Below are 15805 nucleotides of genomic sequence, written 5' to 3'. Positions count from 1 at the left end.
TTGCCTCTTTTACATCAAATTGCAATTGCTTAAATATATTATTTAAAAAGAACTTTAAAATTCCTGTCGATGGAGGAGGAGCAGATGTACGACGTAGAGGGCGGACCAGGTCCCGGGGACGTCATTTGCATGGAGTTTTGCTACGAAGTCATCCACAAGGTGGGGGGTATCGAGACGGTCGTCCGCACAAAGGCCCCCGCGATGGTGAATGAATATGGGGACAACTACTTCATGGTCGGGCCTCACCTTTCTTGGGATGATAAGTTTGCAACCAACTTTGAAGAGGCAGAACGAAATGAGGAATCGGAGATCCTCTACAAGCTTATTGACAGCTTTGAGGCACGCTACGGAATCAAGGGGGTCAAATACGGCCGGTGGCTCACCGCCGGCAATCCCCAAGTATTTCTCCTTCCGATGATCTACAATTCAGGAACACATTTCGAACATAAGATTGATCATGCGCGAAACATCCTTAGGACTGCTTGCAATCTGGAGATTCCGAACCCTGGGTTCGGAGAGCGAGAGCCATACATCTGGAACGCATTTCTCTTTGGTGTCGTGGGCTGGTGCTTTGTCTCGCATGCCATGAGCTTTCTGTTTACTGATGTCAATGTGATTATGCACTCCCACGAGTGGATTGGTTGTGTTGCGCAAGTCCTCTATTCTCGCAATGGTAATTGTGAAACAGGGCAGCGCGAGAACCACCTCCACTTCCTTTTTACTACACACGCGACAACGCTTGGGCGACACCTTTCTGCAGGCAATATCTGCCTTATGGACTGTCTCCAGGTACTAAAGGAAAAGAGCGCAGACCAGTGTGCAAGTCACTGGGACATGGAGGCCAGCAGACGCAAGATCGCCGTCGAGCACCGTATCGAACGAGCTGCAGCGCACACGGCGGATGTGTTTACGACGGTCTCAGAAATCACGGGCAGAGAAGCCGAGTGTTTCCTTGGGAAGACTCCAGATGTGATCACCTATAACGGAATGGACGTTGACTCTGCAAGGTCTGTGGGAAGCGACATCGGTGCAAGTCATAGCTACTACCACGGAAAGATTCTTGACTTTTGTAGAGGACACTTCTACGGCACGACCTTTAATCCGGAAAAGACTATCATTATCTTCTCCGCAGGGCGCCTCGAGTACAAGAACAAGGGCTATGATATGTTCCTCGATGCGCTGCACTCATTGAACGAGAGGTTCTTCAGAGATCCCCTCCTCGAGGATTACAAGGATATCACAGTGGTCGGTATCATCATCGCCCCTTCCCAAGTTTCCCAGTACCAAGTTGACACTCTCAAGGGGATATCCTTGATGCAAGAGATCAAGGACTGCACCCGACTGTTGGCAAATAAGATCTCCACAAATTTGGTTGACCTGCTCACCAACACGGCTCTTTCACAAAATCTTGCTTCGCTTACTCTAGGCGACATTCTCAGTAAAAATGACATCGTCCTGATGAAGCGCTGTCAACAATCTTATGCTTCACGAAATAACCTTCCATCCATAATGACGCATACTCTGCGCGACCCATCGCTCCAGGACGCAACCGAGCCCATTCTTGTGCGCATGCGGGAACTTGGGCTGGTTAATCAGAAGGAATCACGTGTTAAGGTTGTCTGGATACCAGAGTTTGTGTCTAAGACAAGTCCCGTTGGACTGGATTACAACGAGTTCACATTGGGCGGGTCCCTGGGTGTATTCTGTTCTCTGTATGAGCCGTGGGGCTATACAAGTCCAGAGTGCTGCTGTGCAGGCACGCCAAGCATAGTTTCAAACCTCTGTGGCTTCGGAAGCTTCATAGAGTCCATGGTGTCCCGGGATACCTTCAAGAACAGGTCCAAGAGTGTGATTGAGCAATCCGAGCGTCTTCATCACGTAGCTTCTCTCACATCAATCTCCAACCTGAACTCAAAGAGATACCCTCACTCTGGAAGTGTTTCTGATTATGGGGCTTCGCCACGAGACTCAGATACTCCTTCGTCTCCTTCCGGGACAACAACGCCCGAGCTTCGTTCTAAGGCTGTAAGCAACAGAATTCTGCATCAGAAATCAATAGAGTATATTATCAGCGAGCATGACAAGAATAGTTGGAATATGTCGAAGTTCGGTGTCCAAGTGGTTGACCGCGTGTACATAGACTATCATGAGAGCGTAGATCGCTTGGCAAACATGCTCGTAGACTTCGTGCGTCTTTCTCCTATAGAACGCACTAACCTTAGGCACAAGACAGAGAGAGCCTCAGTTCTATGTGACTGGTCAGCAATGATAAGTCGCTACAATGAGGCTCATAAGCTTGCCATAACACGACGGAGAAAGCATTTCAACTGAGTGGCAATCTTTCCCGCGTTTTTGCTGCCAAAATCCATGTCGTGACTTCTCTGACAATTTCTGTGTGTTGCTAGATTGTTAGGCGCATACATCTGTCTTTTGCCTCGAAAGAAGAACAACGCTGTAGTCGTGGCCCTCGAATGGGCGAGACCCCTCAATTCTGAAGTGCAAGCCTAACTGCCCTGCAGCCCTCTGATGTCTTCCTAATTCTTTAGTAGTTTCAATGACTATGAATGCCCTTCCCTTCTCATCTAGGTAATCTGCCGTCAGTGCTATGAATTCTGCTAAAGTCTGATCAAGGAGCGATTGACCACTACCTTGTCTCTGTAGTCTCCCTGGGTGCAAGGTGTCCGTGTTGTAGGGGTTGTATGCTATCAGAGAGAATCGTGCTGCAGTTGGCACATTTTCAAGCACAGAAAGGTCTTGCCCAATACAGTAAACCGAGCGTCCACCATACCCGTTAATGTTATGGCCTGCGACGGCTGCAGACAGGGATGCTTGTGTGCTATCAACAGATAGCGCAACAGTTTGACCGTCGTATACTCGCAAGAATACCCCGGACAAGCGGCCAGCCCCTGTCCCAATGGTCAATAGCTTATCTGGGTTATAGCCTCTTCTATGCGCTGCAAGAACGTCAACAAGCAACACCGTAGTAAATTCTTGTATATCTAGCGGGTCGTAGTCCGGTGGCAGTGCATAGTTAAAGAGTTTGTATGAGGGAACGTCCTGCCTAATCATCGGAGTTTTTGTTTGAGTTATGGTAGTTTTTTGGAACAGAGCATGGTTTTGTCCCAGGAAAAGCAAAGGATATATAAGTGTTCGGATTGAAGGCGCTTTTCTGCGAGAATTCTCATTATAAACCCCTTGCTTTTTCCATTTTGCTCGAGAGCTGCAATATCATTTTCCTCTATTGCTACCGTGACACAATGACCATCAAGAGCCAAGTAAGAGGGAAGAAGCTCGAAAAACTTAAGCATCACCTCGGAGCCGTTCTTGCCTCCAGCCAGGGCCAGATCAAGTGGTCCAAGGGCGGGATCTGTCTCCGAAGAAGGCACATACGGTGGGTTAAAAACTATTAGGTCAAATCGTGTGGCTTTGGAAGAGTTTGTGTAAGCGTCTAACGGCTCGAAGAAAGATCCCTCGTGAACACAAAGAGGTACATTATTCAGAGAAGCTGTTCGCCGAGTCATGTCCACGGCATGAGGAGAAATATCGACAGCGTGACCCTCACGGATCCCAGGGAAAACCTGTAGAATGTGCACAGAGACAACACCAGATCCAGAACCTATTTCCACAAACGATTGAGGATGCAGTTCCCCAGAGAGCTTTGTTAGGGTGTCTATCAAGAGAAATGTGTCTTCGTCAGGAAGATACACGTGCTTACAGTCATCTAGTGTTGCTTCATAAGCAGGCATCATTTTGATTCATACCAGCCCATCTCATATCTTTTCAAGTCTTGGTGGATTGCTAACTGGCACCTGAGCACCACCTAGTGCAGTGTTTCTGAACCTTCCGTCTAGTTTATCATTACAAGTAGTCAACGGTCAATAAAGTAGGATGCACGTCCTGCTGGACTTACTATGCGCTGGCCATCTATATCTTTATACAGAGAGTGCATCCAGTGAGTCCTTTCTCTATCTCGGGCGTTGCTGTGTAACTGCAGGCTAGACATCTTTTCCCTGTGGACGTTCAGAAATATACAATGCCTAGTCACGGAGTTTTCTTTCAAGGGTGTCTACCTCTGCCTCTAGGCTTGCTCTATCAGCAGTTATTGTGCTTACCTATAGCTATGGTCAGCATACTACCTCCATTTCAATGGTTCTCTCCTAACAATCCGATAACTCAGTCATTAACCCGATTTGTCCTTCTGAGACGGGCGAATTCCTGCATATAGGTAACAGTAACCTATTCCAGTCTTATTTACTAACGTCTCCGCTGTCTCATAGAAGAGCCGCTCCGCATTGGTAACGCATACTCTGTCCTCACGCTCGTTCGACCACTCTCTATGGACCAGTGAGCGCAGTCAAGCCCTCTTCTAGCTCCATCTTTCCACCAGCAGGTAGCCTAACGGCCTCTGTACCATGGACACCGTACACGTCAGTCTAGAACCACGGGATCCTGGGCGCCGGCCTCGGGGCTCCGTTTCGGTCTCTCTGAGAAGTCCCTCCAGCCCATCGGGCACACTCCCATTGTCCAGGCGCCGGTAGAGCTCCCTCGCAGATCGAGCCTCCTACCGTGTTTGCAGGAGCAATGGAATGCGAGATTCGCAGGAGCCCAGAGATCGAGCACGACTACCACTCGGTGTGAGGTCAGGCATCATGCGCTAGAACTCTGGGTCAGCGCCCCAGCCCACCAGTGTGAGGCGTTGGGCACCCACTGCTCACCCACGCCAGAACACCGCCCACATGTCGACCACACAGCGTTTACTACCTAAGTCACAGCTAAATCTACGCCTTACCCCTACACAGGAACCACCAGCAGAGGAAGCCCACGAGGCCCCCCACGACGACGACCACAGCCACGGAGATACCAGCTATGGCCCCCGTGGAGAGGCCGCTACTCTTGTTGATACTAGAAGATATGCACTGCGTCTTGTCGGTGTTGGGGTCGAAGCCCGCTGCGCACTGGTCGCAGTGGACATTGTCGGCGTTACACTGCTCGCAGTTGTCGACCTGGCACGCCCTGACGCACTGCGTCTTGTCGGTGTTGGGGTCGAAGCCCGCTGCGCACTGGTCGCAGTGGACATTGTCGGCGTTACACTGCTCGCAGTTGTCGACCTGGCACGCCCTGACGCACTGCGTCTTGTCGGTGTTGGGGTCGAAGCCCGCTGCGCACTGGTCGCAGTGGACATTGTCGGCGTTACACTGCTCGCAGTTGTCGACCTGGCACGCCCTGACGCACTGCGTCTTGTCGGTGTTGGGGTCGAAGCCCGCTGCGCACTGGTCGCAGTGGACATTGTCGGCGTTACACTGCTCGCAGTTGTCGACCTGGCACGCCCTGACGCACTGCGTCTTGTCGGTGTTGGGGTCGAAGCCCGCTGCGCACTGGTCGCAGTGGACATTGTCGGCGTTACACTGCTCGCAGTTGTCGACCTGGCACGCCCTGACGCACTGCGTCTTGTCGGTGTTGGGGTCGAAGCCCGCTGCGCACTGGTCGCAGTGGACATTGTCGGCGTTACACTGCTCGCAGTTGTCGACCTGGCACGCCCTGACGCACTGCGTCTTGTCGGTGTTGGGGTCGAAGCCCGCTGCGCACTGGTCGCAGTGGACATTGTCGGCGTTACACTGCTCGCAGTTGTCGACCTGGCACGCCCTGACGCACTGCGTCTTGTCGGTGTTGGGGTCGAAGCCCGCTGCGCACTGGTCGCAGTGGACATTGTCGGCGTTACACTGCTCGCAGTTGTCGACCTGGCACGCCCTGACGCACTGCGTCTTGTCGGTGTTGGGGTCGAAGCCCGCTGCGCACTGGTCGCAGTGGACATTGTCGGCGTTACACTGCTCGCAGTTGTCGACCTGGCACGCCCTGACGCACTGCGTCTTGTCGGTGTTGGGGTCGAAGCCCGCTGCGCACTGGTCGCAGTGGACATTGTCGGCGTTACACTGCTCGCAGTTGTCGACCTGGCACGCCCTGACGCACTGCGTCTTGTCGGTGTTGGGGTCGAAGCCCGCTGCGCACTGGTCGCAGTGGACATTGTCGGCGTTACACTGCTCGCAGTTGTCGACCTGGCACGCCCTGACGCACTGCGTCTTGTCGGTGTTGGGGTCGAAGCCCGCTGCGCACTGGTCGCAGTGGACATTGTCGGCGTTACACTGCTCGCAGTTGTCGACCTGGCAGCTGGGCGCGGGTTGTTTAGTGCGTTGCGCGGCGAGGCCGCTCATCAAAAAGCAGAGAGCTGGTAGTAACATTGGTGCTCGACTCACGTGTTACTTGTGTGTTTCACTCAGTAACATGAGACGTCAGGAGAAGAATGTTTAACAGCCAATTAGCCCGCAAGGATCCTCTCTAGGATCTTCCAGCGCACTCCATCCAGTAGTAGTGTCGCTTACCACACCAGCGCTCCTCTGTGGCCTCTGGTGTTGTGTCACCGAGGCCTATCCACAGGCGCAGTTCAGATGTCTCACAAGCAAGCCTCTCTCAGCTCCTGATCGTACCCAAAGGCGAAGGGTGATCGCGGATGGCATAGTGAAAGATTTCCTCTATCAGTACTCCAGAGCCTGGCGCCTCCTTCGATCGCTCAACGGGCGTGTGCTCAGGCCGAGCGTGCCTCCAGAAGTGCTCGCACGCCAGTCTGCCCGGGGCTCCGACCTTCTTACGGCCTCGTGTGGTCCCTAGAGGTGACCTCCTCCTTGGCCCTGCTTCACAACGGGCGAGGGCGGGCCTTTGCATTCTCTTTAACAATGCACCCACCTGTCACGACGGCAGTAGCCGTTGGGGCTTCGGATCCACTGGCGGTCCTGATTCGGTGAGAGTCTATCTTGGCAATAGGAAGTGGATGAGGCCGTGGCTCGCTATGAGGGAGCGCCGCTATTTATCTTTGGTCGTTGCTTCCCCTGGGAGCGGGTAGGCCCTCTATCGCCGTGGCTCTCTGAGAGTGATGATAGTCGCCTCTGTTGCCCCTCGGTGTCCGTCCAACCGTGGTTCTGGGGTAGCACGCCTTCTCAGTCGCAGTCACTCTGGTCCCACAGTGGGTCCAGTTGGTGGTTAGAAACAGGTTGACAGGGGGCAGTTGCTGGGTATTCATTGGCTGCCACAGGACAGTGAGGGCCAGGCAGAACTCTCGGTGCCCGCGGGGCCTTCCTGGCGTCTCTGGAGTGGGGAGCCGTCCATCCCGTAGATGGTTGAGAATGTCCCTGTGCCTCTGTCCTCTCGCTGTGGTATCCATGCGGTTGCTGGATGACACCCACGCCCACCGCCTTGCATCTGTCGACGAGCCAGATGTCGGGCTTCTGGTTCTGGTTCTGGTCGTCGGGCTGGTCTGATCTCCAGCTTGCGTTGCACTCCCCGAGACACGGAGGCAACGATTGCACGGAGCCCCTAGTTGTCCCTCTACACCAGTGGAGGAGAGCCCCCGCTTGCTGTCTACAATCATCCCATCCTCGGACAGATCAGGCCTGGGTGGGCTGCCTTGCGGGCTCTGAGTGCGCTACATGCGATGTCCAGATTCTAGATGGATGAGCAAGGAGACCGCCTAGCATGGTGACTCGCATAGTTGACGGATTTACCCAGACAGCAGCCGGCAAATCAACCTTGATGGAGCAGAGTAAACAAGCACGTGGTGACAGTGTACATCACCCATGAGCTCTTCTGCCACCGCAGTCCTACACAGGGCGTCGAACTCTGTCCCTGGCGCAGCTCCCACAGCGGGTAGGTTTCTTAGGGTAAAAAGGATCCGTCAGAGCAGGAGGGGCCTTATCGATACACAGATCCAATGAGACACCTCACGTCGGCTGAAAACGGCGCGGGTAAGACTCCAGAGTCATCTGACTACTCATCCTTGGGCTTTCCCTTCCGTCTCCCGAATGTGGTGCACGATTGCACTCAGGGTCCTAGCGTGGCATAGACAAGCCTACAGCCCGTGCGGGTACACATTTACTACCTGAGCAAACGTCACTTATGCTTTTCTGCGGCCAATGAACCACCAGCAGAGGAACCCGACGAGACCCCCGACAACGACGACGGCTGCAACAGCGATGCCGGCGATGGCGCCTGTGGAGAGCCCGCTCTTATTCGTGCTTCCACCGGTGTTGTCGCCAGTGCTGTCATCATTCTTGACATAGCAAGTAACAGAGCCGCCATTGCCACCAGTTGGAGGGGCACAGCTTATGCAGTTCTCTACACCAGTGATTGCGTTGGCACTAGCTCCGTCACCTGCTGTACACCTAAAGCACTTATTAGTAGAAAGATAATATCCAGAAAGGCAGACAGAACAGGTCTGAGAACCGACGTTACCAGTACACTTCAAACAACCATCAGGGCATGTAGGACAGGCTTGTCCTTTGGGATCTGCTCCACTTGCTACGCACATAGTACACTTTCCGCCTACGGATAACGTGCATACAGAGTTACCGGGGACCTTATTTGTATTGTAGCATCCGCCCGATAACAGAGCGTAGTTTGCCCCACACTCAGTGCATTTCCCGCCACTTGCCTTACATCCGGAGGCATCTCTCGTTGTGCTGGCCACCTTAGTGCAAACGCCGTCGACTGGGGCGTACCCATCCTCGCACTGATCGCAGTACTTCGAGCCTCCGACGTTCAGTGAGCAGCCGTCGGCCTTGCAGTGGGCCATAAAGTCTCCCGTGCACTCTTTTATGCACGTTCCTGTGTCACCAGACGACCGATTCAACACATACCCTGGATAGCAGGCCGTGCACGACGTTTCTGCGTTAGTACTACAGCTTGCGCATGTATTGTGACAGGAAGCGCAAATGCCGGTACTGTCACGATTATCGGGATATGTGCCGGCAGGGCACTCCTCCAGACATGCATCATTAAGGGGGCTCAGTCTTTTGGTCTCACACCCAGAGCACGTAACCATTGGACCTGCTCTTGCAGACGTTGCCTTGAGAGAGCACTTTGCACAGTCCTCTATGCCACCATTGGCAGTATCGCTGCACTTAGCACACACCTTCTTGCCTTGTGCATCGGCTGTGGGGAAGAATCCATCCTTACACTCCTCTGCACTGACACAAGAGGCTGTCCCCGATTCTGTCTTCAGATACTTATCTGCCTGGCACTCAGTGCATGTGGCGGCCTTGGGAGTACCATCCTGTGCTTCACCGGGTTTCTCACACTTACCACACCCAGCCACGCCCGTGTACTTCTTATTGCCAGTAAGCGTTACACCCGTTGCATCCCCGCACCAGACAACTGAGTCGTGCGCATTATTAACGCCCGACGGCAGGAAGTATCCAGCCTTAACCTGTGTGCACTTACCACCTTGTTTTTAGCTGCACTCGTTATTGTCCGTTATGCACACTCCGTCCGTCAGGGCAGATTGAGACCGTAGCCGTTGAACTCGGTGCAGATCTCAGCGGACCCGACCGTCTCGCACTTGCCAGTTTGGCAGGCTTCCACGAGCACGCTTGCTACAAACAGGGGCATCAATAGTAACGTTGTGGCGGCAGAGCCCATCATGGCCTCTGCTAGCGCTGCACTCTCCTGGTGAGCAAGGTTCGCGGCCCTTAGGAGAACTGTTGCAAATCTACAGTGGCACAGAAGTAACGGGCCAGAGTGCGGGTGGAATTAGCCATCCAACGATGTTGGATTTAAAATAAACAGTCATCAATGTCGGTAACTCTGGCAACGTCGTCTCCTGGAGGGTCTCTTATGCTTTGGGACCCGAAAGGACCCATAATATACTGGCAGACAACCTATTCAGAGGGAGAACCCAACAGTTTTGCTTACTTTGGCACTGGAGGCTGTGTGAGTGTACGCACCAAGCCTAATCTGATATATCTCTTCACGTATGAGAATACTGCACCGAAATTCAAGTTTACTGCACCCTTTGACGTGGAGATCGCCATGTTGCACGGTAGAGCCGAGGGGTGTGACGCAGACTACCTTCTTCTTTGCGGCACTTCTGGACAGCTAGGCATCTGGAACCTTACAACAGGCGCTCTTCTCGGTATTGTGCAGCTTCATTCACGAACTATCACAGCTCTGGATATTTGGCAGAACTACCTGGTAACAGGAAGCAAAGATGGAACAGTTTCCCTTTGGTCATTTTCTAATATTCTTACTGCTATTTATACAAACAAATCGCCCCAGCAAATCGCCCTCAATGCAGATCACGCCTTTCCTCTTGTTTTCGTCAGATTTGATAAGTTTGTTCGCTCAGGGGATATTACCTTATATTCCATGGCAGAAAAAGGGCATCTACGCCGGTGGAGATTAGTAGAGGCTTCAAGGGGCTTTAAGCTCGAGGCCACCATGTCGCTGTTGGCTCCAGACACGCCCGTTTCTCTCAGTATTGGGCCAACTGGGACCGTTCTTTACCTTCTAACGGCAAAAACATTATATTCTGTTACCATAGGTGGACCGGAGCTATCATCCACCCTTCTATCTCTCAGAGATGCAGCTGACAATGGCACACCCATTAGAAAGGTTTTGGATATTCCCGAAACCCTAGGGGACGATGCTGCTTTCACCGCTCTAGATACATCACCGGTTACTCAAACCGTGCTCCTTGGATTGAGCACCGGGCAAATCATGGCCTTATTTCCTGGTGGTGGCTTCCAGATATACAGAAACAAAGAGTCTCTTCCTGTGAAGAACATGACGATTCTTCCTCACAACTACCGCTATGCTGTGTCTGTCAAGGAGACTAAGCAAACTTCTTGTATGCAAATGAATTTAAGTAGAACGCCTTCTCTTAAGCAGGAGCTCACAGAGGAGTGGCTAAAGAAGGCTGAGAGTGATGGCTACAGCACCCTGTCATTCGGACAGCTCCACAAAGAGACCCCGCTTTCGCTTGCACCGTTAGGATTGTCTCCCATCTCTTGCACAACCGTCACTATGCAGTGTCGGAGGGACGATGGGTTGCACAACAAGGTTGCTGAACCCATGTGCAGTCTGTCGTTTTTGCAGGAAGAGCTGGGGCAATTGAGCACAGAGGACTCACATAGTTCTAAAGCTGGCTTGCACGCGGACTCAGCACAGGTCACAACTGCCACAAGAGTGGGTGTATCTCCGGAAGAGCACATGGCACTTATCCAGCGTAATCTAGAACTAGAAGCAAAGCTTGCACGACTAACTGCACATGTTTCCAAGGCGCAGCTGATCAGTGAAGGAGGATACTACTAAGTACTAGCACAACGCCCAAGGCACAGAAAGGAATTCACATCTTAGTACAGAAATAAGCAGCTCCAACAATGCCGAGCTTCTGGTTTGTCACAACATGGAACGACACTCCATTTGGCAGGTGGGACATTCGCCCCTTTGTGTACAGCCCACGACAGAAATCCTCACGGCAGGGTCCGCAAACAAGGTTGAGATCCTTGGCCAGAATCCCACCGGCAATGAAGTAATCCTTGGGCCTGAAGAGGACACAGATGTTGCCAAGGTAGAAGCCGTAATAGTAAAAGAATTTCTTGAAAATCTTGAGTGCATACTTATCCCCTGTCTCCGCACATTTGGCAAGGAAGCCCATGTCGATGTCGTGGTCTCTGGAGAGCACGTGTTCTCGGAGCACAGGACTCGCCAGACCACTCAAATTCTTCCAGAAGAAGTCGTGCATATTGCGAAGACCAAGACCAGAGACAACGCGCTCGAAACTGACATGATCCGTGTTGTACTTTTCCTTGATGAATTGCGCAAGTGCATGGTCTTCGGCTTCCATGGGAGAAAACGTCGTGTGCCCGCCCTCAGCTGCGTATGCGACTCCATCAGCGACAAATCCAACGCCAAAGCCTGTCCCAGCACCTGCGTAGGAGACGATCCCGGTCGAGTTGTCCGGAACGACAGTAGGGGTACTCACGGAGCCGTTTCTTGCGTCAAAGTCGAGATAGTCGTCAGGACGGATAGCCAGAAGCCCGTAGCCGATGGCCGCAAAGTCGTTGATAAGCTTCATTTTGCCCACGCCTGTCGTGTTCTGCAGCTCCTCTTCGCTCTCGTTCCAGTCTAAGTTTGTAATGCACACTCGTCCATTGGTTACGGGACCAGCTACGCCGAGGCAGCCAACGATGGGCGTCTCCCTATCCCAGCGCTTGAGGAAATCGTTGATGAGGTCTCCCGTAGATTGATAGTCTTTGCAAAGGAGCTCGTGCTCAAGGAGAGGAGCGGCACGAGGATCGGTCTTCAGGACATCGAGGTCGTGAATGGCAAGAAAGCACTTAGTGCCGCCCAGGTCACCAGAAAGCGAATATGGCATTTTTATTGGAGAACATACCTATCACTTGTAATTTGTGAGAAACGCTATAGATGTAAATTGAAAAATATTCACAAATATCTGTGCTACTTTCCCCTCTGAATGAACACAGTCGCGTTGAGTGTCTCATATATAACCAAAAGGGCTGCCTCCACATAAGGGACCCAGGAGGGCTCTGCGGTGTCGAAGAAGAGGCTGATCCACGCCATATTCCAGGAGAACAAAATGACCATGGCCATGGTTCTTAGAATGAAAATTGTCGTGAGCTGGCGCTTTCGGTTATTCATGTCAGTGGCGGCGTCATCAATTCTGTCGTCCTCAATGAGAGCCCTTGCAAAGTCTGTTTCAGCAACCTCCTGGCTTTTTCTGAACAAAATCAATATCATCCCAATTGAGATTATATAGGGCACAGATGTGAGTGCCTCCTGAGCATAGAGGATCCCCCGCCGCACTTCTGGCTTATCCGTGCAAAAATCTTTACAGAAGACCGTGCCCATAGAAACGACAGTAACAAGGATTGTGTAAATTATAGTAGTGACAACCATCGCCTTTTGGCACAGTGTCGTGTTCCTCAGCCCGTCGATGGCACTCACTATGACAATGGTAACCATCAGGGATGGTACGACTCTGTTTGTTGCGGTATAGAGCGCCTGAGAAACCTGGCTCCAGACCGCGGACGCTGTCGTATTATTCTGGAGCCACTTACCCATAAAGTAGCCTATGATAGATGTACGAGTAAATAAGGCCTGAGATAAGATAGAAAACAAGTAGTATATGTGGATAAGTGTTCGCATTTTAGAGGCAAGTAAGGACTCGCTACGCCGCTTCAGAACCAATATGTAACATAGAATGAAGATCCAGATGGTCAGGATGTTTGCCCCAAAGCGCATCCATCCAGAGACAGGGATGTTGCTATTCATCAATTCTCCTCCTGTTTTCTTCGTGTTTTTGATCACAACCGCAAAGATGTATGCAGGTCTTAGAACCAGAGTAACAGAAAAGTTCACTCAGACAGTCTTCAAACATATAGGCCTCGGTATTCAGAAGACCAAGACGCCATCGTCGTAGTCCGCAGGCTTCTCAAAGCCAAGGAGGTTAAGGATAGTGGCAGCAACAGAACTAAGGCCTTTTCCAGAGCGGAGCTCACGCTTGTACTCCAGCACATCGGAGGACTTGTCAATGATGATGCAGGGCACGGGGTTCAGGGAATGCGAAGTCTTCACGACCTTGTTTCCCTTTGAGTCCAGCTTTACCGCACCCTTGACAATCTCATACATTTCATCAGAGTTTCCATGGTCTGCAATAATCACCATACAGCCGCCGACGTCGCACACTGCCTTGTAGAGCCTCCCGAGACAGACGTCGACACACTCAACTGCCACTCTGGCCATCTCAAAGTCGCCGCAGTGTCCAACCATGTCGGGATTAGGATAGTTGAGACGAATGAAGTCATGCTTCCTCTTGGTGAGTCCGCGGATCGCACGTTCCGTCATAACTGTGATCTCGTGAGCTCTCATCCAGGGAGCCTTAGAGAACTCAATGTCCTTGTCTGAAGGGATCTCTTCGTAAGTGTCCAGCTCCTCCGAAAACTTCTCCGATCGATTGCCATTGAAGAAGTATGTTACATGGCCGTACTTCTGTGTCTCGGAGATAGCATAGCAGGAAAGGCCTGCGGAAGTAAGGTAATCATCAAGAGTGTCCGAAATATTCGGGGGACTGACAAGATAGTTCTTCGGCAGGTGGAGATCGCCATCATAGAGCATCATGCCCACATAAAGTATGTTCTTTGGCGCTGCGATTTTGCTGGGCAGGGATATCTTCACATTTGGTGCTCCATACTTCCTCTGAATCCCTGACAAATCAAAACATAAATTGAAGTCCTTAAAAGCGGCAGTATCACCACCAGCCAGCGCATCCATGGCCTGACTTATCTCGATGGCACGGTCTCCACGGAAATTGTATAGAACAAAGGCGTCATTGTCTCCTACAGCCCCCACTGGCTTACCATCTGCGTCATTGATAACAAACTCTTCGAGATTCTGATCAATCGCTCCCTTATTACGGAGGGCAGTGTATGCGTTGGCGATGCTGTCGTAGTAATTTCCATGAACGCTGTATCCGTAGATATGTGCCAAATACCCTCTCTCAACAATATCCCAGTTAGCAAAATATCTATCCATTGTCGTGACCATGCGACCGCCCCCAGAGGCAACCACACAATTAAAGTCAGCCCCATTGAGGGTCTTTAGGAGCTCGTCCAACTTCTCAATGTAGCTCATTCCAGAAGTCTCGCCAACGTCACGGCCATCGAAGAGGAGATGCAGGCGAACCTGCTTGATTCCATCTTGCTTCGCACGCTTCAGCATGCTGAACAAGTGGTTAATGTGGGAGTGGACATTTCCGTCAGAAAAGAGGCCGAGGAAGTGAAGGGTAGAGTTCTTGGCTGTCACCTGCGTGACACACTTCCTCCATACGCTCCCTTCTCTGAACATCTCCCCACTCTCCAAAGACATATTGACCAACTTAGCCCCCTGGGCGACCACGCGGCCGCAGCCGATGCAGTTGTGACCGACCTCCGAGTTGCCCATGTCGGTATCATCTGGAAGGCCCACATAGGTCCCGTGAGCATAGAGCTGAGTGTTGGGGTACTTTGCGTGAAACATGTCCAAAAACGGTGTGTAAGCTGCCTTTACAGCATCAGCTTCCTTGACACGCCCATAGCCCATTCCGTCGACAATGCAAAGAACAACGGGACGACGACCCTTCTTAATGAAAGGGTGTGATGCCAACTGCTTGCGTCCTGGGCTCATGTATTTTATTGCGTTCCTCAGAAATTAATTTTTAGAACTAATCAGTGAACCTTGTCTGAAAATTAATTTCAGCCAGAGAGCTTTTCTTGTAGAAGATTCGCCGATGCTGAGTGCCAGCCGCAACGTGGGGGCCTGTGTTTCGGAGCCAGCAATTGAGCTCCTCGAGATTCCCTCCTTCTCGGGAGAAGTTCCCCCACTCATACTATCCGCCTTCTTCAATGCTGTGACCAAGGTCAAAAACAGACAGCTTCTGGAAGCACGGACAGAGATAGACACCCTTGTGTCTGCTAATCCTGTCCTTGCCAAGCAGTCGGCTTACTGGTGCTTTCGCATAGATATGGAGCTCTACTCTGGATGTATATCCGCCGCTCATGGAGTTCTTGCCGAGGCGTTTTTGCAAAACCCAAAGCCTAGAGAAATGCTACTTGAAAAGGCTCAGAGCATGAACATACAGGATGCCCCTCGATCCGGGGTGTTCTCCAGCCCAGTCCAGCATGTAGTAAGGCCGAGCTTTTCACGGTCGCCGATCTACGATAAGTTGCAGCTACTAGCGAGCCATACGACTCCACAGGATCTGGAAGAAGGACTTGACAAGTCGGACATCTCACTTCTCGAAACCCAGACAGCTCTGTATGCCTCCATTGTGGGTAACCCTATCCCACAGCCCCTGTGCGGTATCCAGCGAGAGTCTCTCGAAGGAGTTTCTGAGTCAGTGACACACCCAGACGAACCACACGACGATCATAAAGCATGCCTAAATGATGACACTCTTCGGCTCAGCGCGCTAAAGTAACGT

General features: G+C 51.9%; 10 protein-coding genes across 10 annotated transcripts; 3 read left to right on the top strand and 7 right to left on the bottom strand.

Annotated features, from left to right (window-relative positions):
• Nucleotides 1-69: 69 nt before the first annotated feature.
• Nucleotides 70-2331, top strand: GL50803_00104031 (putative Glycogen synthase; the record flags this gene model as incomplete). The annotated part of the gene is made up of 1 exon (XM_001706674.1): nt 70-2331. One exon carries the CDS (start codon nt 70-72, stop codon nt 2329-2331), a length of 2262 nt encoding a protein of 753 aa, XP_001706726.1.
• Nucleotides 2332-2409: 78 nt separating this feature from the next.
• GL50803_001902 (uncharacterized protein) lies at nt 2410-3069 on the bottom strand (the record flags this gene model as incomplete). Its single annotated transcript, XM_038045945.1, has 1 exon — nt 2410-3069. One exon carries the CDS (start codon nt 3067-3069, stop codon nt 2410-2412), a length of 660 nt encoding a protein of 219 aa, XP_037902176.1.
• A 17-nt stretch (nt 3070-3086) lies between these two features.
• GL50803_001903 (Glutamine methyltransferase) lies at nt 3087-3749 on the bottom strand (the record flags this gene model as incomplete). The annotated part of the gene is made up of 1 exon (XM_001706675.1): nt 3087-3749. The coding sequence occupies one exon, from the start codon at nt 3747-3749 to the stop codon at nt 3087-3089; it is 663 nt and encodes a 220-aa protein (XP_001706727.1).
• A 1029-nt stretch (nt 3750-4778) lies between these two features.
• Nucleotides 4779-6236, bottom strand: GL50803_0050064 (VSP; the record flags this gene model as incomplete). Its single annotated transcript, XM_038046128.1, has 1 exon — nt 4779-6236. One exon carries the CDS (start codon nt 6234-6236, stop codon nt 4779-4781), a length of 1458 nt encoding a protein of 485 aa, XP_037902175.1.
• Nucleotides 6237-7942: 1706 nt separating this feature from the next.
• On the bottom strand, nt 7943-8869 carry GL50803_0014783 (High cysteine membrane protein; the record flags this gene model as incomplete). The annotated part of the gene is made up of 1 exon (XM_001706678.1): nt 7943-8869. The coding sequence occupies one exon, from the start codon at nt 8867-8869 to the stop codon at nt 7943-7945; it is 927 nt and encodes a 308-aa protein (XP_001706730.1).
• Nucleotides 8870-9618: 749 nt separating this feature from the next.
• Nucleotides 9619-11136, top strand: GL50803_008827 (WD40 repeat protein; the record flags this gene model as incomplete). The annotated part of the gene is made up of 1 exon (XM_001706681.1): nt 9619-11136. The coding sequence occupies one exon, from the start codon at nt 9619-9621 to the stop codon at nt 11134-11136; it is 1518 nt and encodes a 505-aa protein (XP_001706733.1).
• A 34-nt stretch (nt 11137-11170) lies between these two features.
• On the bottom strand, nt 11171-12202 carry GL50803_008826 (Glucokinase; the record flags this gene model as incomplete). Its single annotated transcript, XM_001706682.1, has 1 exon — nt 11171-12202. One exon carries the CDS (start codon nt 12200-12202, stop codon nt 11171-11173), a length of 1032 nt encoding a protein of 343 aa, XP_001706734.1.
• Nucleotides 12203-12285: 83 nt separating this feature from the next.
• GL50803_0037711 (uncharacterized protein) lies at nt 12286-13119 on the bottom strand (the record flags this gene model as incomplete). The annotated part of the gene is made up of 1 exon (XM_001706684.1): nt 12286-13119. One exon carries the CDS (start codon nt 13117-13119, stop codon nt 12286-12288), a length of 834 nt encoding a protein of 277 aa, XP_001706736.1.
• Nucleotides 13120-13239: 120 nt separating this feature from the next.
• On the bottom strand, nt 13240-15009 carry GL50803_008822 (2,3-bisphosphoglycerate-independent phosphoglycerate mutase; the record flags this gene model as incomplete). Its single annotated transcript, XM_001706686.1, has 1 exon — nt 13240-15009. One exon carries the CDS (start codon nt 15007-15009, stop codon nt 13240-13242), a length of 1770 nt encoding a protein of 589 aa, XP_001706738.1.
• A 103-nt stretch (nt 15010-15112) lies between these two features.
• On the top strand, nt 15113-15802 carry GL50803_008821 (uncharacterized protein; the record flags this gene model as incomplete). The annotated part of the gene is made up of 1 exon (XM_001706688.1): nt 15113-15802. One exon carries the CDS (start codon nt 15113-15115, stop codon nt 15800-15802), a length of 690 nt encoding a protein of 229 aa, XP_001706740.1.
• Nucleotides 15803-15805: the final 3 nt, after the last annotated feature.

This window comes from Giardia intestinalis, chromosome 5 (assembly GCF_000002435.2).
Source record: "Giardia intestinalis strain WB C6 chromosome 5, whole genome shotgun sequence".
Lineage (NCBI taxonomy): Eukaryota > Fornicata > Diplomonadida > Hexamitidae > Giardia > Giardia duodenalis.
The sequence above is the reverse complement of the archived record's forward strand: the minus strand, read 5'-3'. Positions and strand labels throughout refer to the sequence as shown.